Genomic DNA, 22,253 nt, shown 5'->3' on the forward strand with positions numbered 1-22,253 from the left:
AGGCACTTACATAACACCATAGATCAAGAATTGTTTAAGTACCTTACAAATATTAACTTGGTCAATCCTTATAATCTTATGAGGAAGGTAACTTTACCATATCAATTAAGTCAAAAACAAATATCAGAAATTCCAGATGGTTCAACTTACCTCTATTTTACAGATGACAGAATTTAGGCATATTAGGTTAAGCAATTTGTGTGTTAGTAAAATGCAAAGCTAAGTTTTTAAATCAGGCGGTCTGGCTCAAGAGTGTGTACTTGTAACCATGGCACTGTAAAAGGAAAGAGTTTACCTAACTCTGAGGTATCATTGCTGATTTCAATATAATTAGGGCAAGAGTTAGCACTACCTAGGACAGAATTATTAAGTAGGTCATTGTCTTTGTCCATTACCTGGCCCCCATTATTTAAATCCCGTGACAGTACAGGAATACAGCTTTTGAAAGAACTGGAGTAATTATAAGGCTTAATTCATGCATTAGTTGAAAAGCTTAAGAAGCTATAACCCAGTGATCCAATTTCAGGTTGATGTTGTGATAAAACACACACACACACACGCACACACAAAGATAATTCAAAATAACTTTAGCTCTTTGCTTTTTACTGAAGGGCAATATATATTGAAAGGTAAGAGATAGGCAACAATATCTTTTTTAAATTCTCTTTTTGTCTTTTATCTATTTTCTTCACACACTATGGCTACCCCCACACATCTCACTGTAGAACCTCTAAAGAAAAAAAACACTATCTCTAATAATGGCAATTTTTTAATATTTCCAAAGCACTTTTCTTCAGATTCTGCATTACAAACCCCAAAAATAAATCTGACAAGGAAGGATTCTCCTCGGAACACAGAGTAGGAAAAGAGCAAGTCCTGTCCAAAATCCTCATCAAGGAGAAGTGAGAAAATGTGGAAACAAATGTATATTAATACTTCTTATTCCATCACATTACATAAGAAAGAACACCATATCCTCCTTGACTGTGGGCAGAAAACTCATTAAGAAAATCCTGGAATTAATAATTAAACTAGTAAGTAGAGCATCCATGGTGCTGTGTTTCGCTGGATTCATGTCTGCAGCACAGTCAGGGAATGTTAGAGATGCTTGTCTTTCTTGATATCAAAATCACTTAAAACAGCTTCCTGGAGCTCAACACCTGACTGAATATCCTCCTCATTGCCACTTTCATCTCTTTATTCCTAAAAGTATAGATGGCAGGGTTCAGAAATGGGGTAATAATTACATCAAAAATGGCAAGGAACTTATCCACCGGCACTGTGGGAAATGGCCATGAGTATACGAAAATACATGGACCAAAAAATAAGACCACAACTGTGATGTGAGCTGACAGAGTAGAGAGAGCCTTGGACGAGCCACCTGAAGAACGTTGCCAAACAATGACCAAGATGAAGATATAGGAAATAACCAAAATGAAAAAAGTTCCCAGAGAGATGAAACCACTATTGGCAGTGACCATGAGCTCCAATCTGTAAGTGTCTGTGCAGGCAAGCCTAATAAATCGAGGAAGATCACAGTAAAAGCTGTCCACTTCATTGGGGCCACAAAATGGCAGGTTTACAACAAATACAAGTTGGATCAATGAGTGGATGATTCCAATGGTCCAGGCCACCACCAAGAGTAAAATACAAGTTCTGAAGTTCATGATGGTCAGGTAGTGGAGAGGCCTGCATATGGCAACATAACGGTCAAGGGCCATGGCAATGAGCAGAACCATCTCAGTTCCTCCAATAACATGAATGAAGAACATCTGAGCAATGCAGCCTTGGAAAGAGATTACTTTTCTCTCCTTGAAAAGATCAGAAATCATCTTGGGAGCTGCAATGGAGGAAACCCACATGTCAATAAAGGAGAGGTTGGCCAGCAGGAAGTACATGGGGGAGTGTAAATGGGAGTCAGAGATCACTGTGAGCACAATGAGGAGGTTTCCTAAAATACCTGTTATATAGAACACAGAGAAAACTAGAAATAGGACAAGCTGCATCTCCAAAGAACTGGTGAGTCCCACCAACACAAGCTCAGACACCACCGAATTATTTCCTACCCCCATGGTTTCAGTCACTTTGGGCTCCAAATTTGCCTGAAAGAACAGGAAAAAAATAACAAATTGGGATTACTGGCCATATCCGTCAAGGTTCCATTAGAGAAGCAGACCACTAGGAGATAATATACTAAGGTATTTCTTAGTGATTTGACCTTGCATAATCATGGAAGCTGATTCAGCAGTTTCTGTAAGTCTATTGTCTTTGCATCTGATGACGTAGCTTGACGTCCACAGGACAGGCCCCCAGGAAGGGAAGATGGATGTAAATTGAAGGAAAACAAAAATAAACTGGAACGCACAAGCGAAAGCTAAAGTCCTCAAGGACAGACGAAAATTAGTGTCAGTGTTCATTGCCTCTAACCTCAACGGTATAGATGTACTGCAGAAGCCAGGGCCCTCCACCACAGAGCTGAACACGCAGCGGGCCCACAAGTCAGAGAAGCTCAAGAAGGATCCCAAGGAGGGTGTGGCAGTTGTGGTCCCGGCCACTGCCTCACCCCAATGAGATAAGCCAGCAGAGAAATGACAATGTGTCTGAGCTATAAATATGGCCGCTGTTTCACTTTAACCTAGAAATATTGCAAAAGAATATCCTTTACAATGTATTCTAGTTGGAAACATAGAGAAAAAGGAATTCTAGAGCATGTAGCTCAATCTAGGCAAGCTGACACAATACAAAGCCACCATTCTGTCTATTTAAAAGAATATAGGGGCGCCTGAGTGGCTCAGTCAGTTAAGTGTCAGACTCTTGTTTTCAGTTCAGCTCATGATCTCAGGGGCATGAGATCGAGCCCTGTGTCTGGCTCGGCACTCATCAGGGAGTCTGCTTTCCCTCTCCCTCTGCTCCTCCCCCTGCTCACACACGCTCTCTCTCTCTCTCTCTCAAATAAATAAATCTTTAAAAAATAGATTTCTAAAAGAATGTACAAATTTTGAAAATTAACTGCCACCTCTACTCATTTGGTCAAACCAAATTTAAGTGGCACTTAAGTAGACTTGACAAAGGCTCTAAATCTATTGGTCCTAATCTCACTTCATCTCCCACCACTCCATCTCCCATCTTCCCTTGTTATGACTGACTCTGTTTAAAATTTCACCAAGGGTTCTCCTCTGATGTCAGGAAGCCCCTTCAAGAGAGAAATGGAAAAGAATTTAAATAGAGTTTTGTAGTGAAAGGAAAACAAAGGTACTAAGTATTATATGGCAATAAATTGTTGCTTCTACTAGCCCACAGGGACTTCAAAATGCCTAAAAACATAAAAAGAAAAAAACTGGCAGAACTACAAAAGAAATAGGGACATTCTGTATACTTGTGGAAATAGTGGGAGAGTGAAACACATTTCCTTCAGTGAACAATAGGACAAACCAACAAAATATCAGTCGGCATAATGAAGGTTTAAAAACATGATTAATCAAATTGAATTATATAGATCCCTGTCCCCAATATATGCAGAACACTCAAGTATTTCTAGAGCATTACAAAACTTTACCATATGCTGTATTATAGAGCAAATCTTAACAAATTTCAAAAGATTGCTACCATGCAAACCATATTCCAGGCCCAATTAAGGTATAACCACTAACCAAAATGTAACTATAAAATCTTCGTATGTTTGGAAATTAGGTAACACACTTTTAAATAACTCTTGGGTCAAAGATGAAATCACAATGGAAATAAGAAAACATTTTAAGCTGAGTTATAAAATATTTTATACCAATTCCAGTAGGATGAAGTGAAAGCAGTATTTAGAGGGAAATATATAGTCTAACTGCTTATATTAGAGAAAGAAAAAAGGCTTAAAATTAATCTAAAACTTAATGAGCTAAGCGTCCATCTTTAAAAGTAGTAAACACAGCCGCAAAACAAAAACATTTTCTATTAATGAAAGAGAAAACAAAAATAAACTATAGAGAATCTACAGAAACAAAGGCTGTTCTTTGAAAAGACAAGTAAAATTGATAAGCCTCTGATGAAATAAATCAAGCAAAAAACAGAGAGATGGCACATAGAGCTAATATCAAGAACAAAAGAGGAATATAAGTAGAGATGTTACAGACATTGAAAGCATAATAAGAGACTATAATAAACAACTTTATGCCAACATATTCCAAAATTTTGATAATATCAGCAAATATCTAGTAAAACATAACTTACCAAAACTCACTGTGCTGGACATTCTAGAGCCACTGTCCTTCTCTACCCTGCTCCACACCTCTGGAGAGGGCCTTTAAGGACTGCATAAACTGGGCTCCCCTGCTCTCACTGTTGGCTGCTTCTGATCAATGAGAGGCACTAACAAGAAACAAGAGGCCAGGAAGAGAGAGTGAAAGATAAGGATATCAATCGCCTGACAGTCCCCTCCCGGCCCCGGGGCTGGCAATGTCTGCATTTCTCTTTAATAGGGCAGCCCTCTCCTACATCTGTAACTTCCTTTACAGATCCCAGCAACCACCCTGGGATGCTTCATCATGCCTTACTGGTTTCCCTTAATCCCATTCTCATCTTTCTAAATAGTCTACTCATTGTGAATCTTCTCTCTATTACTCTACTTGAGTGTGCTGTTTTCTGTGGGGACCACAATTAATAAGATAGGAAACCTAAATAATCTTATAACTGCATCAAAGGGATTAAAAAATTTAAGTTGAATTTTAAAAATCTTCCGGTAAACACAATTCTTTTTATGGCAAAATCTACCAAAAATTCAAGGAACCAATAACTATAATTCTACTGATATTGCAAAGAAAGAGAGAAAATTTTCTCCCCTACCTTATTTTTTGAGACTAACATAATGTCCATACTAAAATTTGACCAGGGCAGTATGAGAAAAAAAAAAACTTCAGGGCAATATCACCCACGGATTTATTTTTTTTTAAGATTTATTTATTTATTTGAGAGAAAGAGAGCACACTCACGAGTGGAGGTGGGAGGCAGAAGCAGACAGAGAGGAAGAGAGAGAATCCCAAGCAGACTCCCCACTGAGAGTGGAGCCCTACTGGGGCTCGATCCCACAGCCCCAAGATCACAACCTGAGCCGAAATCAAGAGTCAGACACTTAACCGAAGGAGACACCCACGCGCCCCCATCACCCATGGATTTAGATGCAAAATTAATAAAAATAGTTTTGCTAAAAGGAGGAAAAGTGGGGCAGTATAGCAGTCCAGGTTTCCCAAAAGCAAGCACTGAGGTGGAGGTTAGGGTATAAGATGATCATGAGAGATTAACACCTTTAAGGAGAAGTCAGAGGAGGCAGGATTGGGCAAAAGACAAAGTCTAACTGCGATGCAGACCCAACAAATCCCCACCCTACTGAGCCCTGGAGGGAGTTTTGCTCCATGAGATTGCCCCATGTGGGCTGGAAATAGCTGGGCACTTATACTTCCCTTCACTCAGTCATCCAGCACATGTGGGCTGCTCTGGTCAGGGTGTGACCTCAGGGCTATCTGCTGATGGCACTCCCCATGGCTGGGCAGCGAAGGAAAACCCAGGTGGCAGGGAGGGCAGGAGATGAAGGATTCTAGTCTAGACGTGTAAAGTGTTAAGTGAAAGGTGGACATCCAGTAGTATTCATCTTTAAACAATGCACATTTTTTTTGCTTTTGCCTCCTTTGCATACATAAATAACAGAATAATAGGAAAAGAAAAAGCAAGGGATTTTTTTAAAGACTTTATTTGTCAGAGAGAGAAAGAGAGAGAGCACACGCAGGGGGAGAGGCAGGCAGAGGGAGAAGCAGACTTCCCGCTGAGCAGGGAGCCCTATGGGGGACTCCATCCCAGGACCCTGGGATCATGACCTGAGCCAAAGGCAGACACTTAACTGACTAAGCCATCCAGGCATCCCAAAGCAAGGGATTGTTAACACAAAAACCACATGGAGGTTAACTGTAGAAAGGAAAGAGAGGAACAAAAACAGAGAAACACAGGAGCTTTATAAGGTACTAGAAAAACTCTTTTAACCTGAGTGATGAGTGCACAGGAATTCACATTATTTTTAATATACCTACGTTTATACACTCCTCTGTATGTAGAATATTTCACAATTTTTAAAAAATAACAGAAAAAGAAGATGGATAGGAATATTCCAGATGGGGGAACAGCATGTGCAAAGGTACAGCGGTGAGAGTGAGCAGCAGTTTTGGGTGGAGAACAATGACTTTTATGGCTTCTATGCAAGGTTGTGTAGGAGGAACATAGGAGATAAAAGGTAAAGATAAGTAGAAAGCAGATTGCAGAGGCCCTAGAAAGCCAGGCTATGGGGGATGAAATACTCCATAATGGGGATTTAAGTTGAGGAACTTGATACCTGTAAAGTAGTGTTTGTTTTTTTAAAGGAGCTAAGGCTAGAGAGGTGACTTAGAAATCATCTGCATAGATATGATCATTGAAGCCACAAGAAATATATGTATCTAGAGGAAAAGTCAAATATGCTATGAGAAAAGCCCAAGATTTAAAGTCTGGGAGAAAGGGGCACCTGGGTGGCTCAGTTGTTAAGCATCTGCTTTCACCTCAGGTCATGATCCCAGGGTCCTGGGATCAAGCCCCACATCGGGCTCCCTGCTCAGCGGGAAGCCTGCTTCTCCCTCTCCCGCTCCCCCTGCTTGTGTTCCCTCTCTCGCTGTGTCTCCTCTATCAAATAAATAAGTAAAATCTAAAATAAATAAATAAATAAATAGATAAATAAAGTCTGGGAAATTGAAACAAAAACAGGGAAAGAAAAGGTTCCAGAGAACCAGAGAGTTCAGAACTCTAGAAGTCAAGAAATGAGATTATTTCAGAAGGTGAATAGTGTTGCAGTGGAATCAAGAGGAATAAGAATTAATTCAGCGTTTCTGGGATCAACAAAAGAAAACTGGTATTTGAAAGCAAGGCACTGCTAGGAATTCTTCACTAATGTATTCCCAGTGCCTAGAATGTAACACATCGGATGTGCTCCATGAATATTTATGGAATAAATGAATAATAGAGGGAGGAACTCAGACTGCCCAGGGTTAAGGTAAAAGCAGGCTGTTAAGAAAGTTAGTCTCTTGGGGCGCCTGGGTGGCTCAGTCGTTAAGCGTCTGCCTTCGGCTCAGGTCATGATCCTAGGGTCCTGGGATCGAGCCCTGCATCGAGCCCTGCATCGGACTCCCTGCTCTGCGGGAGGCCTGCTTCTCCCTCTCCCACTCCCCCTGCTGTGTTCCCTCTCTCGCTATCTCTCTCTCTGTCAAATAAATAAATAAAATCTTTAATAAAAAAAAAGAAAAGAAAGTTAGTCTCTTGAGAGTATACAATTTAAAAATAAAGGAGGAGAAGAATACATGGAGAGAGCCCAAGGGGCGCCTGGGTGGCTCAGCTGGTTAAGCGACTGCCTTTGGCTCAGGTCATGATCCTGGAGTCCCGGGATCGAGTCCCGCATCGGGCTCCCTGCTCGGCAGAGAGTCTGCTTCTCCCTCTGACCCTCCTCCCTCTCATGCTCTCTGTCTCTCATTCTCTCTCAAATAAATAAATAAAAAATCTTTAGAATACATGGAGAGAGCCCAAAATAAAAGGACTTTTTAATGATTAAATAAACAGGAGAAATGAGTGTTTCATAGGAACCAATGGGGGAGAATATGAAAGTGCACAACAGCCAGACGTAATTGGTCATAAGGCTCTGGAGTAGCAGAAATGGATGAAATAATAAAGATAAGAAGGCTTAGCCTTGCAAAATACAAGGGCCATGTATTGTTCTAAGTCAGAAAGGGAAAAGGGAAAAAAAAAATTTGTGAAGACACAAACATGTTATAATAAAGCTTCTTGTTATAGCAAGAACACTAAAGTAGTAACAGGTGAATTTGAACTGTACTAGATCAGAAGGTCTATCTTTTAGTGGCTATACTGTCAATGAGGTTTTTGAACCATAGATTTTCAAGTAGATGTATAAAATGATTTCTGCCTATTACCGTCCCTTTTTTCATTTGATATCACCATCAAATAAATAAAAGAGGGATGCCTGGATGGCTCAGTTGGTTGAGTGACTGACTGACTTGATTTCGGCGCAGGTCGTGATCTCAGGGTCCTGGGATCAAGCCCCACATCGGGCTCCCACTGAATGGGGAGTTTGCTTGTCTCCCTATCCCTCTGCCCCTCCCCCTGTTCGCACTCTCGAGCTCTCTCTCTCAAATAAATAAATAAATCTTTAAATAAATAAATGAAAAGCCCTCAAACCAAGGAAAAGATCATCCGACATCCTGCAGTTTTACTACTTGAAAAAGAAAAAAAAAAAATCGGGGCGCCTGGGTGGCTCAGTCGTTAAGCATCTGCCTTCCGCTCAGGTCATGATCCCAGGGTCCTGGGATCGAGCCCCACATTGGGCTCCCTGCTCCGCGGAAAGCCTGCTTCTCCCTCTCCCGCTTCCCCTGCTTGTGTTCCCTCTCTCGCTGTGTCTCTCTCTGTCAAATAAATAAATAAAATCTTTAAAAAAAAAATCAAAATTTTCCATGATTTATCTAGAATCTGGTTGGGATGGAGTGGGATCCAGGGAAGCAGGGAAGAGAAACCAATAAGAAATAGAGGATGAACCAGTAGACCAGAGCTTCAAGATGATACAGTAGTGAGGACTGATGAGCCGAAAAAGGAAAATACAAGGGTCCTGCAAAATCCAGAGTGTTCCTGGTTCCCAGTCTCTGCCCGCCCCCACCTATTCTACAGCAAAATAATATTCCAGAAGCACTAGCTGTGCCTCTCTACTAATCCAAATTGGAGATTTCCCATTGACTGGAAAACAACCCAGGTATTCTAGGGCCTCTGTGTTTGGGCCCCAGCACCAACTCACCCTATCTTCAGCTAAACAGACCCTTCACCATCTCTGAAACTCTTTTCCTCCTTTTCTTCAGACTCTCCCTTCCAGATAAAAAACACTGCCTCATCTATCTTGAAATGTTGTTCATTTTTCACAGCCCCATTTAAGTGCCACCCATTTCATGAAACCTCCCCAATTATCCTAGCAGGAAAAAAAAATCTTGTTCCCTCTCTTTGCCGTAGCACTTCCTACTTAGCACAGCGCCTTTTGTCCTGCAGTATAGTTACATGTGCATGACTTGGTTCCTGTGTTTCCAAGCACTAGAGGGCAGGACCTCTGCATCCTAGGAGAGTTTCAGAGGGCAGAATTGTCAATTCTAGGAAGTCAGTGTTTGTTAAATTAATTTGAATTAATTCCTTTGCAATTTCAACTTAACTGTTTATTTTTTTTTTTTTTAAGATTTTATTTATTTATTTGAGACAGAGAGAATGAGAGAGAGAGAGAGAGCACATGAGACGGGAGAGGGTCAGAGGGAGAAGCAGGCTTCCTGCTGAGCAGGGAGCCCGATGTGGGACTCGATCCAGGGACTCCAGGATCATGACCTGAGCCGAAGGCAGTCGCTTAACCAACTGAGCCACCCAGGCGCCCTCAACTTAACTGTTTAAAATAAGATATTTTAGAAGATGAAGATAAAGAAAACATACAAAGAGAAGAAGAATGATGGTAAGGAGTAGAGAGAAAAAACAATTTAATGATAAAGAAAACAAAAATTAAGCAAAGGAGTAAGTAATAGGGAAAGAGTGATAAAAAGAATCATGCAGAAGAGAAAGAAAAAAGGAAACAGAGTGAAACTTCCCTCAAGTTCTGAGACTAGAGACTAACATGCCCAAATGGAAAAATACAGGAAAGGAATTAAAAACTAGCTTAAATATTGAAAATTCCAAAGCGCCCTAGCCACACACCCAGTAAAAGGCTTTTAGAAAGAGGCTAATCTCACAAAGACAAGGACCTGAGTTTTCCTTCTCAGAAAATATTTGACAGAAAGCCTCATCTGCCATGGAGAATGGCAGATCCTTAACTAGAAACCAAAGCTTCCCCCATTCTTTCCACTTCGTTTCTAATGAGACATTTCCCTAAATGGTATGCCTCCCTTACTTACCTCTCCACCTCTCAGCTATTCCTGTTCCAGGCGCAGTGATGCAACATAACTTTTGGTTTCTATCTCCTATTCCCACTGAGTCCAGCTCATGGGGGGAAGAAGTTGTGTATTTTTCTCTGTATTCCCAGAACTCTGGCTAATGTTGAAAACATAACAGAAGCTGAGGAAGTACTTTTTGTTGAATGAAACAATGGATATACAAATAACCCAGATATCAAGGTTTTCTGAATCCTTCAGGAAGATGGGTGTCCAATGAAATAAATTAGAGTATTTGACCTCAGCAATTACTTCAGATTTTTTCTCCTCAGTCATTTATTATAAGAACTAATTAAATGGTCAGTGTAGGAGGAAAGAACATGCAATTCCTGCTTCTTTGGCAAACAGTGGCTAAACTGCATAATTCTGTTTTCTTGGTCCACATAGAAGTTGTGTTCCACCACCCAAACCAGATACTGTTACCAACTCTGGAGTGGATGTTTACTGCCAGACTAAATCTTTTTTTTTTTTTAAGATTTTATTTATTTATTTGACAGAGAGAGAGAGAGAGAGAGAGAGAGTGCATGAGCAGGGAGAGGGGCAGAGGCAGAGGGAGAAGCAGGCTCCCTGCAGAGCAGGGAGCCCAATGCGGGGCTCAATCCCAGGACCCTGGGATCATGACCTGAGCCGAAGGCAGACACTTAACGGACTGAGCCACCCAGGTGCCCCTGCCAGACTAAATCTGACCTAAATCTACATATTCTGTGTGCATCCTAATGTCATTTACACTCCTGTGTGCCTCCTGGATCGTGCCTGACTCTTCCACATCATGGTTCGTACCCTTGAATATGTGACACTGAATACCTCTCTATCCCTTTTTATTTTAAAGATTTTATTTATTTATTTATTTGACAGAGAGCATGAGTGGGTGAAGGGCAGAGGGAGAAGCAGGCTTCCCGCGGAGCAGGGAGCCCGATGCGGGGCTCGATCCCGGGACCCCGGGATCATGACCTGAGCCGAAGGCAGATGCTTAACTGACTGAGCCACCCGGGCGCCCCCTCTCTATCCCTTTTAAAGACCAACATAGGGGCATCTGATTGCATCTGTTTCACCTGTCCTTCTCACCCACCTGTTTTCTAGCAGACCTGAAATAGCAGCATCCTCAGAAAACTCACGTCTGGCATGTGGACCTATTTGAAATTCCCCCAGAGTGGAAAAGAGATAGCTAATTAGCAATACAGAGGGTAGTCAGAAATGGTACCACATAGCAGAGGGAAGAGCAATATGATTTCAGTCTGTGCTGGGAATGGTCTCAGAATAAGACTGATTTTCCCAGAGCAACGTAAGAGGAGACAGTTAATGAGTCACATAGGGGAAGAACTCCCTCATGAATAAATAAGTTTTATCAGGTTGTTGTGGTTTTGTTTTTGTTTTTGTTTTGTTTTGTTTTTTACCTCGGGGCTTGAGATGAAGATGAAGTCCTAAGATTCATGAAAATATCTTTTGATTACCTTTTTTTAAGTAGGCTCTATGCCCAGCATGGAGCCCAATGAAGGGCTTGAACTCACAACTCCAAGATCAAGACCTGAGCTGAGCTCAAGAGTCAAACACTTAACCAACTGAGCCACCTAGGTGACCCTCTTTTAATTGCTTTTTTACTGAAAATCATCTTTACTGTTCTCCCATAGTGTACATATAAGACAGACACAAACACACAAAATTGGATATTTATTTTCTAGATATATGCATTTGGACAGGTTGCAAAAAGAAAAACCAGTATATTCTGGGGTTTAGAAAATACAACAATCCAAGGGGCGCCTGGGTGGCTCAGTGGTTGGGCGCCTGCCTTCAGCTCAGGTCGTGATCCCAGGGTCCTGGGATCGAGCCTCACATCGGGCTCCCTGCTCGGCAGGGAGCCTGCTTCTCCCTCTCCCACTCCCTCTGCTTGTGTTCCCTCTCTCGCTGTGTCTCTCTCTGTCAAATAAATAAATAAAATCTTTTAAAAAATTTAAAAAATACAACAATCCAAGAAAAAGAGCCAACTAAAACATAAAGACTCTGTTTTTGACACTATCCTGAATCTACCTATTCATCTATCTAAGGGTCTCATCAATATTCTTACCTCTAAATGCCCGTTGCTCTTCCAAATAAATATTTATAAGATTTTTATGAATATGGTTATATTTCCTGTTTCACTTGTGACTTTTGTAGTATCTAATTAGTCCTCATGACAAAATATTTTTCTTTACATGTTCAAAGACCGTTGATCAGGATGGTAGAGAAAAGGGTGAAAATTTCAAGGAATTCACATCATTTCTAAAAACACTAATTGAGATTCTAATATACCAAGTTCTGTTATAGATGATAATTATACAGAAGGAAGAAGAAGAGGAGACATGGAATCTCCCTCAAAGAATTCACAGTCCGTGAATGAGAGAAATGTAAAGAAATATTTTAACATCTTTTTTTTTAAGATTTTTTAATTTATTCATTTGAGACACAGAGATAGAGACAGAGAGAGAGAGAGAATGAGCAGGGGGAGAAGCACAGGGAGGGGGAGAAGTAGACTCCCCGCTGAGCAGGGAGCCCGATGCGGGGCTCGATCCCAGGACCCTGGGATCATGACCTGAGCCGAAGGCAGACGCTTAGCCATCTGAGCCACCCAGGCGCTCCAAGAAATATTTTAAATAGAAGATAAATGTAGTATTAAAAGCTCCACATAGAAGATAAATAATAAGATATGAGTGGAAAGTATAAAAAGGCTTCATCAAAAAGGTAATAGTTGGTAGTTGGATGATAATGTGACTTTGAGCAGTGACAGAAGGAGCTGCTCATATAAAGATATGAAAATCTAAAAAAAAAGATATGAAAATCTGAAACAGCACAGCATTTACAGAGGCTTGCCAGCAGTTTGCTCATGGAAGGCCATGGTTTGTGAACAAAGCTGAGAATTCTTAGAAATAACTGTGGGCACCTTGGGTTAATGAGAGAAGATGTGACCAAAAATCACAGATCAGCTTCCTGTCAAAGAGCACAGAAGATGGAGGGAGATTGACCATTTGACAATACATAGCAAAATGGGATTGTGATTCCCCTTGTGTTTTGTTTTTTTTTTTAAGAAAAACAAAACTAGGGGCTCCTGGGTGGCTCAGTCATTGGGCGTCTGCCTTCGGCTCAGGCTGTGGTCCCAGGGTCCTGGGATTGAGCCCCGCATCAGGCTCCCTGCTCAGCGGGAAGTCTGCTTCTCCCTCTCCCACTCCCCCTGCTTGTGTTCCCCTCTCGCTGTGTCTCTCTGTCAAATAAATAAATAAAATCTTTAAAAAAAACAAAAATAGACATTTTTAATTGAAGTATAATAAACATACAATGTGGCATTAGTTTTAGGTATACAACATACTGATTCAACAATTCTGTACATTACTCAGTGCTCACGAAGTAAGTGTAGTCACCATCTGTCACCAAACAACATTGTCACGATGTTACTGACTTTATTCCCTATGCTGTACTTTTCATCTCCGTGACTTCTTTATTTTATAAATGGAAGTTTGTACCTCTTATTCCCCTTTATCTATTTCATCCATCCCCCTCACCTACCTTCCCTCCCCTCACCTACCTCCCCTCTATTCCCCTTTATCTATTTCATCCATCCCCCTCACCTACCTCCCCTCCTACCACCTACAATAACCAGTTTGTTCTCTGTATTTAAGAGTCTCTTTTTTTATTTCCTGTTTCTTCATTTGTTTTGTTTTTTAGATTCCACATGTAAGTGAAATTATATGGTGTGTGTCTTTCTCTGTCTGACTTATTTCACTTAACATAACATCCTTTAGATACATCCATGTTGTCACAAATGGGAGGATATCTTCCTTTCTCATGGCTGAATACTATTCCATCATGTATTTATAACACATCTTCTTTACCCATTCATCTGCTGATGGACACTTAAGTTGTTTCCATATCTTGGCTACTGTAAATAATGCTGCAATAAACATAAGGGTGCATATATCGTTGTGAATTAGTGTTTTCATTTTCTTTGGGTAAATACCCAGTAGTGGAATTACTGAATGGTAAGGTATTTCTATTTTTAATTTTTTGAGGAAACTCCATACTATTTTCCACAGTGGCTTCACCAACATACATTCCCACCAACAGTGCACAAAGGTTCCTTTTTCTCCACATCCTCACCAACACTTGTTATTTCTTGCCTTTTTGATACTAGCCATTCTGACAGGTGTGAGGTGATATCTCATTGTGGTTTTGATTTGCATTTCCCTGATGATTAGTGATGTTGAGCATCTTTTCCATGTGTCTGTTGACCATCTATATGTCTTCTCTGGAAAAATGTCTATTCAGGTCTTCTGCCCATTTTTTAAATTTATTTATTTATTTATTTAAATAATCTCTACACCCAACATGGAGCTCAAATTTATGACCCTGAGATCAAGAGTCACACACTCTTCTGACTGAGCCAGCCAGGCACTCCTACCCATTTTTAATCAGGTTATTTGTGATTTTGGTGTTGAGTTGTTTAAGTTCTTCATATATTTTGGATATTAACCCCTTATCAGATATATCATTTGCAAATATCTTCTCTCATTCATTAGATTGACTTTTTGTTTTGTTTCCTTTGCTATGCAGAAGCTTTTTATTTTGGTGTAGTCCTAATAGTTGAATTTTGTTTTTGTTTCTCTTGCCTGGGAAGACATCTAGAAAAATGTTGCTAAAGCCAACATGAAAGAGATTACTGCCTATGCTTTCCTCTAGGAGTTTTATAGTTTCAGGTCTTACATTTAGGTCTTTAACCCATTTTGAGCTTATTTTTTGTGAATAGTGTAAGAAAATGATCCAGTTTCATTCTTTTGCATGTAGCTGTCCAGTTTTCTCAGCACAATTTGCTGATGAGACAGTCTTTTCCTCATTGCATATTCTTGCCTCCTTTGTTATAGATTAATTATATAAGTATGGGTTTATTTATAGGGTCTCTAATCTGTTCTATTGATCTATGTGTTTATTTTTGTGCCGGTACCATACTATTCTGATTACCACAGCTTTGTAGTATATCTTGAAATCTAGGATTGTGTGATACCTTCAGTTTTGTTCTTTCTCAAGATTGCTTTGGCTATTCAGGGTCTTTTGTGGTTCCATACAAATTTTAGGAATATTTGTTCTAGTTCTGTGAGAAATGCTATTGGTGTTTTGATAGGGATTGCATCGATAGATTACTTAGTTTCTTACGAGAAGCCATTTGTGGGGCACCTGCACAGCGCAGTGTGCTCAGGGTCTGACTGTTGGTTTTGGCTCAGGTTGTGATCTCAGGATCATGAGATCAGCCCCGTGTCAGGCTCCGTGATCAGAGCAGAATCTGCTTAAGACTCTCTCTCCCTCTCCCTCTGCCCCTGCCTGCCAGGCTTGTGCACACTCTCCTTCTCTCTCTCTCTCTCTCTCTCCCTCTCTCTCTCAAATAAGTAAATAAATAAATCTTTAAAAAAAAAGTCATTTGCTCTCATTCTATATGCAATGAATCTTTTTTATCTGGTTGCCTTTAAGTTTTTCTCATCACTGGTTTTCAAAAATTTAATTGTTATATGCCTTGGTGAGATTTCACATCCTTTTCTGATATTTCCATCATTTCTGTCATTCCTGAATATGTTGATTTATTTTTCTTCTGGGGGTCATATTATTATGCTTCTTAGTATGCCTGAAAAAAAAATTTTTTTTTTTTGCACAGTGTAGCTTTAATGAGTTAAGCACAGAGGTATTCCAACATGCTTTCCCACATATGTTTAGAAATCCTTATATCTTCCTTTGGATGCCTGGGTAACTCAATCCATTAAGCCGCTGACTCTTGGATCCGGCTTGGGTCATGATCTCAGGGTCCTGGGATCCAGCCCTGAGTCTGGCTCTGTGTTCAATTGCTCAGTGGGAAGTCTGCTTGATGATTCTCTCTCTCCCTCTCCTTCTCCCTCTGCCTCTACCCCTGCTCATGTGCCCACTCTCTCTCTCTCTCTTTCTCTGTCTAAAATGAGTAAATATATCTTAAAAAAAAAAATACTTACATCTTCCAGGCACATATCCTAACATCAAACTGCTAAACCCTAAGCCCTAACCTTAACTTTAACCCTAACCCAAACACTAACCCAAACCCAATGCTAACCCTAAAACCAACCCTAAACAAAACCCTAAAACTAACCCAAACTCTAATCCTGAACCACAAATCCTAACCCTCTGGAGAGGTTTCTGAATGGCAAAACACCAGGCACATACCCTCACCCTGAAACAAACCCTAAGCCTAACTCTAACCAGAACTCTTACAGTAACCCCAGCAGAAGTTTGGGGTTTTATTCTCTGTGATACCTCTGATCTGAAAATACCAGGCACATACCGTACCCAAAACCATAACTGACTCCTACGTCTAACCACTAACCCTGAATCCTATCCCTAAAATTTACCCTATCCATAACCTTAACACCTAACCTAACCCTAACCCTCTGGAGAGGTCTCTGAACTGTAAAATTCCAGGCATGTACCATAACCTTAACCCTAACCCAAACACTAGCCCTAACCCTAACTATAACCCTAATCCCTAACTTTAACCCTAACACCTAACCTTTAACCACTAACACCTAATACTAATCACTTCCTTTATAATTTTTTTCTTTTTGTATTTATTTAGTTTTTAGTTTTTATTTAAATTCCAGTTCATTGGAGCGCCTGGGTGGCTCAGTTGGTTAAGCCACTGCCTTCGGCTCAGGTCATGATCCTGGAGTCCCGGGATCGAGTCCCGCATCGGGCTCCCTGCTCAGCAGGGAGTCTGCTTCTCCCTCTAACCCTCCCCCTTCTCATGCTCTCTCTCTCTATCTCATTCTCTCTCTCAAATAAATAAACAAAATCTTTAAAAAAAAAAAAAAATTCCAGTTCATTAATACAGTGTAATATTAGTTTCAAGTGTACAATATAGTAATTCAACACTTCCATCAACACCGGGGGCTCATCACAAATGCACTCCTTAATCCCCATCACCTATTTATCCCATCCCCCCACCCACTTCCCCTCTGGTAACCATCAGTTTGTTCTCTATAGTTAAGAGTCTGTTTCTTGGGGCGCCTGGGTGGCTCAGTCATTAAGCGTCTGCCTTCGGCTCAGGTCATGATCCCAGGGTCCTGGGATCTAGCCCCGCATCGGGCTCCCTGCTCTGCAGGGAGCCTGCTTCTCCCTCTCACCCTCCCTCTGCTTGTGTTCCCTCTCTCGCTGGTCTCTCTTTGTCAAATAAATAAATAAAATCTTAAAAAATAATAATAATAAATTTTAAAAAAAAGAGTCTGTTTCTTGGTTTGCCTCTCTGTTTTCTCCCCTTTGCTCATTTGTTTTGTTTCTTAAATTCCACATACGAGTGAAATCATATAGTATTTGTCTTTCTCTGAATGATTTATTTTGCTTAGCACAATACTCTCCAGCTCTATCCATGTCGATGCAAATTATGCCTGAAAATTTTTGCTTGGATGCTAGTTGTGATTTTTACATTGTTGATTATTGCGTTTTATTGTATTCCTTTAAATAGTGTTAGATTTTGTCCTAGAATTTAGGTCATTAGAATCTTCCACCCTGGTGTTTAAACAACTATTATAAGATTTGGTGAGATATTCTCTAAAGAATGATTACAAAGCTGGGGCGCCTTCGGGTCAGGTCATGATCCCAGGGTCCTGGGATGGAGCCCTGCACCGGGCTCCCTGCTCCATGGGAAGCCTGCTTCTCCCTCTCCCACTCCCCCTGCTTGTGTTCCCTCTCTTGCTGTGTCTCTCTCTGTCAAATAAATAAATAAAATCTTTAAAAAAAAAGAATGATTACAAAGCATAACCAAGGCAGAAGGAAAATCAAATATTCCTTGGCTTGTTCAGTCCAACCTAGAACAATTGTTTTGTAAGAAGTATAGAAAGCTAAAATGACTTTGGGGTGTTCTTAGATTACTTGGAGAAGAACTTCTTTGTTCACTACTTTCTTTAAGTAAATGATTGATTCTATTTCCTGAAACACACAGGAACTCTTAAAAGCTAAAAAATAAACAGATATTTTTTTATTGTTTGTGTTCTACAGAGGCCCCCTCAAAACATATTTCAGCCATGGTTACTAACAAAGCAAGAGATGAAATCTCTCACACTTTCAAGTGTTGCCTATTGGTCGTATAACCAGCCTTTCCCTTCCAGAAAAGTCAGTCCCTAAAACATTAAATTCAAGTAGCTATTCACAGTGTTTTTAAAATCAAGAATATATCCTTTTAGGGGCGCCTGGGTGGCTCAGTTGTTAAGCATCTGCCTTCGGCTCAGGTCATGATCCCAGGGTCCTGGGATGGAGCCCTCCACTGGGCTCCCTGCTCCGTGGGAAGCCTGCTTCTCCCTCTCCCACTTCCCCTGCTTGTGTTCCCTCTCTCTGTCAAATAAATAAAATCTTAAAAAAAAAAAAGGATGTATCTTTTTATACTATATAATTAGCTTTCCATTTATGTAACAAGCTTATTGTCTCACTTATGTACATATTGAGAACAGCTGATCAAAGTTCTGTTTAAATGTTTCTCGATTTATTCTTTAGCTTTAACTCTTCCATCTGAATAATAATAAAAACATTTTAAAACCTGTTTTCATCTTTTCCATCATTGCATTGCTCTTCTCTACTTACTCTCCATAGCTTTTCTAAACCACATTCTTTTTTTTAAATACATTCTTTTTTTTTTTTTTTTTTAAGATTCTGTTTATTTATTTGAGAGAGAGAGAGAGCACAGCAGGGGAGTGGCAGAGGGAGAGAGAGAGTGAGAAGCAGACTCCCTGCTCTGCACGGAGCCCCACTCAGGGCTTGACGATAGGCTCAACCCAGGGCTCGATCCCACAACCCGAGATCACGACCTGAGCAGAAGTCAGATGCTTAACTGACTGAGCCACCCAGGTGCCCCTTAACCACATTCTTTTTAAGAAAATACAAAGCAGCAGTCTCTTAATGTAAAAGCTAAGGCTGAATAAAAAAAGTATTTCCCCCTGGTTCTTGCAAGTGATGTACTATTAAGACATCACAATCTCATACAAGCACTCTCTGCTAACTCCTCATTCCCATATGAGAATAAGGAGAACTCTTAATAGCAGCACACTTGGCTACCAGGCTAATAACCTCTCTGGAATACCTATGATCCTGCTACTTCTCACAATGCTTCCTGCTCAGGATGGCTTTTTCAAATCCCTACCTCCTTCTCTGCGTGAAGCATTTTTCTCTAAGAAAACCGTATTGTCTGCGCAGCCACCAGAGGCGCGGTCGGGACGGCAGCGCGTGCCCCGAGCTCTCCGCCTCCCCCCGCCCAGCAGCCCGAGGCGCCCGAGCCCAGCCCGCGGCCCCGGCAGCAGCGCCAAGAGAAGCCCGGGTAGAAGCGCCGAGGCCGGGTGGAACGCCTCCCTCGACAACCTCACGGCGGACGGGACCTGTCAGGACGCGGCCATCGTGGGCTATAAGGTCTCGCCCTCCGTCGGGGCCGCCGTCCCCGGGAAAACCTTCGTCATCACGCCAGCTGAGGTCGGTGTCCTGGTTGGCAAAGACCGGTCAAGTTTTTTCGTGAACGGGCTGACACTTGGGGGCCAGAAATGTTCTGTTATCCGGGACTCACTGCTGTAGGATGGGGAATTTACCATGGATCTTCGTACCAAGAGCACCGGGGGAGCCCCCACTTTCAACATCGCTGTCGCCATGGCTGCCAAGACGCTAGTCCTGCTGATGGTTAAAGGTGTCCACGGTGGTATGATCAACAAGAAATGCTATGAAATGGCCTCCCACCTGCGGCGTTCCCAGTACTGACCTCGTCCGTCCCTTCCCCCCGCCACCACTCCCCACGGCTTTTGCACCCCTATCCCTCCCAGATACACACAGACACCATTTTTATTTTTTGGGCCATTACCCCACACCCCTTATTGCTGCCAAAACCACATGGGCTGGGGGCTGGGGCCGGATGGACAGACACCTCCCCCTACCCAAACCCCTCCTGTGTGTTGTTGGAAAACTTTTTTGTTTGGGGGTTTTTTTTTTTTTTTTTCCCCTGAATAAAAAAGATTCTACTAAAAAAAAAAAATCGTATTGTCTTAGGAAGGCTCATGTATTGTTAAGGGAAGATAAGACGACTTGCCTGCTGGCTAGATCAACCTCAGAGACCTATGGGATGATGAATTCCGTTATCAGACTATGCTAGCATCCCAGGCACTATCTTTGTCCCGTCTTTTCCTCCTTCCCATCATAACAGTGTGACTCAAAGGAAAGTTGCCCTTCAAGGTTGATGTCTTTACATGTACCTGGCCTTCTAATGTTAAATGATGAAAAAATGTTATCCCTTAGCAGTTTCCTATACTTCAAAAATATTTTTAAATCATCCCCAAATGATGCTTTGAAAACTTAAGATATTTGGACTGGACTAAATAGAAGAGAAACATACCTTTCATCTTGGACAGATTTTCTCCTTACTTATCAGATACTTGGGTTGACAAAAAGAGGAGTAAGGGAGGGGAACCAATGTAATATATGGAAGGAGACTTGGACTGAGGGTCCTAGCTCTGTCACCTGTGTTCAATGTAACCATGTGGAAGTCACTGCACCAACCTGAGACAGGTCTCTCATATTTAAATTAAGGGGAAAGGGCAGAGAATTGGACTAGATAAGCATTGACAGTCTCTCCCAGGTTTAACATTCTGTATTGTACATAAATATATTTAAGGTATCTGATGAAATAGAAAACAAACAACAACCACCAAAAAAGGGGGGGCGGGGATTTTTTTTTTAAACCTTCAAAAAGGGGACAATTAACTGTTGAGAACTACTACCGTGTGCCAGCCCTGGGAATTTAGCAATGAAAGAAGCAGATATGTCCCTGCCCTCATCCACTCTAATGGCAGAGAGGAGGACAAAGAGTAAAAACATAAACATGATTCCTTTCAGCCATAATTAATGAGTAAACTGATTGATTGTATGAGTTATGAATACTTTGACTAGAGCTACCTAATCTAATCTGGGCATTAGAAAAGTTTCCCTGGGAAACTCATTTAAGCTGAGACCTGACTCAAAGAGATTTTCAGAACATGAAGCATTTTTTAAATAAGAAAAGTGGGGAAAAGAGGAGAGAGAGAAACTATAATGAAAAGAACCCTAGAAGAGTTGAAAAAGAGAAAAAAATAAAAATTATATAAGCGTGGCCAAGATTTTCATAATATCTACTTTGGTGTTAGAAATCCTAAAATTTAGCCAAATGTCAAAATTATCCTGGACATTGATTACTACATAGGCTTCTATTCTGGTAGGTAAGGTTGCTAATACAGTTCTGGATATAAATAATAATATATTGTATGGAGACTACATTATGTATGTCATCGACCTAGGTTTTTATTTACCTGGTCATGAGGTACACAGACAACAAATACCTTCTGTGTCTGAGATGAGCTAGGACCCTGGCTATCAGGAAAGGGACAAGGAACAGCACATCTGCTTGGAATGATAGAGACTGGATTGAGACTCCCTTGCAATCACAAACAGTTCGTGTCAACCTTATATATACTCACAGAAAATAAACTATCTAGGAGAGAAAACCCCCAAGACACTCTATGTGACACCAGTAAGCTTAACAGCTAGTTTAACCCCTTCCAGCCTGTGGCTAGAGCTGTCTCTCCTTCTTTCCCGGTTTGAGGGTCCCAAGGGATTGTGGGTCTCCATGGTACACCAAGCCTCCCCTTTGTTTCAAGTTGTCTTCAAAATGAACAAGTATCTTGATTAGGAACTTGAGACTTACACAAAACTATGTCTTTCAGAGCTTCCATTGTACTCTACATTTACCTAAAACAAACCAACAACTAGAAATAAGTATCAAACCAGAGGAAAGTTAGGAGGTTTTAGAGTCTATAGCTAGTTGAATACTTGTGTCAATGGAAGTAATTTCAGTTTGTGGCAAAATAGCATATGGTTGGTGTGATTTTCCTAGCCTTGAGTAGGTAACAGAAGAATTCAGATGTTTAGTATGTGATCTTTCAGGAGATTCTCTTGTGAGTAAAGATAAAGACAGGTGTAAAGATGGTCTCTATCTTGCTCATTGCATGGTAAATCCATAGACAGAAATATGGCTCTTGCTGTTTACGTGATAAAGAAAAATCATTCAGTAATACCAGTAAATCCATAATTTGACTGCAGAGTTGATGGACAGATCCATCATCTAAGTACTAAATTGGGACAGTTAGTAAGACAGTAAGAAAATTGAATTGATTTCTTGAACTATCTGGAATAGGAACT

The 22,253-nt window shown here is 41.0% G+C and overlaps 1 protein-coding gene and 1 pseudogene across 1 annotated transcript; one reads left to right on the top strand and one right to left on the bottom strand.

Moving 5' to 3' along the window:
- Window positions 1-1,133: 1,133 nt before the first annotated feature.
- Window positions 1,134-2,072, bottom strand: LOC116640655 (olfactory receptor 4F3/4F16/4F29-like). The gene has a single exon (XM_032417796.1). The coding sequence runs from the start codon at window positions 2,070-2,072 to the stop codon at window positions 1,134-1,136; it is 939 nt and encodes a 312-aa protein (XP_032273687.1).
- A 16,986-nt stretch (window positions 2,073-19,058) lies between these two features.
- LOC116640487 lies at window positions 19,059-19,848 on the top strand (annotated as a pseudogene).
- Window positions 19,849-22,253: the final 2,405 nt, after the last annotated feature.

The sequence above is a fragment of the Phoca vitulina genome, unplaced genomic scaffold (assembly GCF_004348235.1).
Source record: "Phoca vitulina isolate PV1807 unplaced genomic scaffold, GSC_HSeal_1.0 scaffold20, whole genome shotgun sequence".
NCBI lineage: Eukaryota > Metazoa > Chordata > Mammalia > Carnivora > Phocidae > Phoca > Phoca vitulina.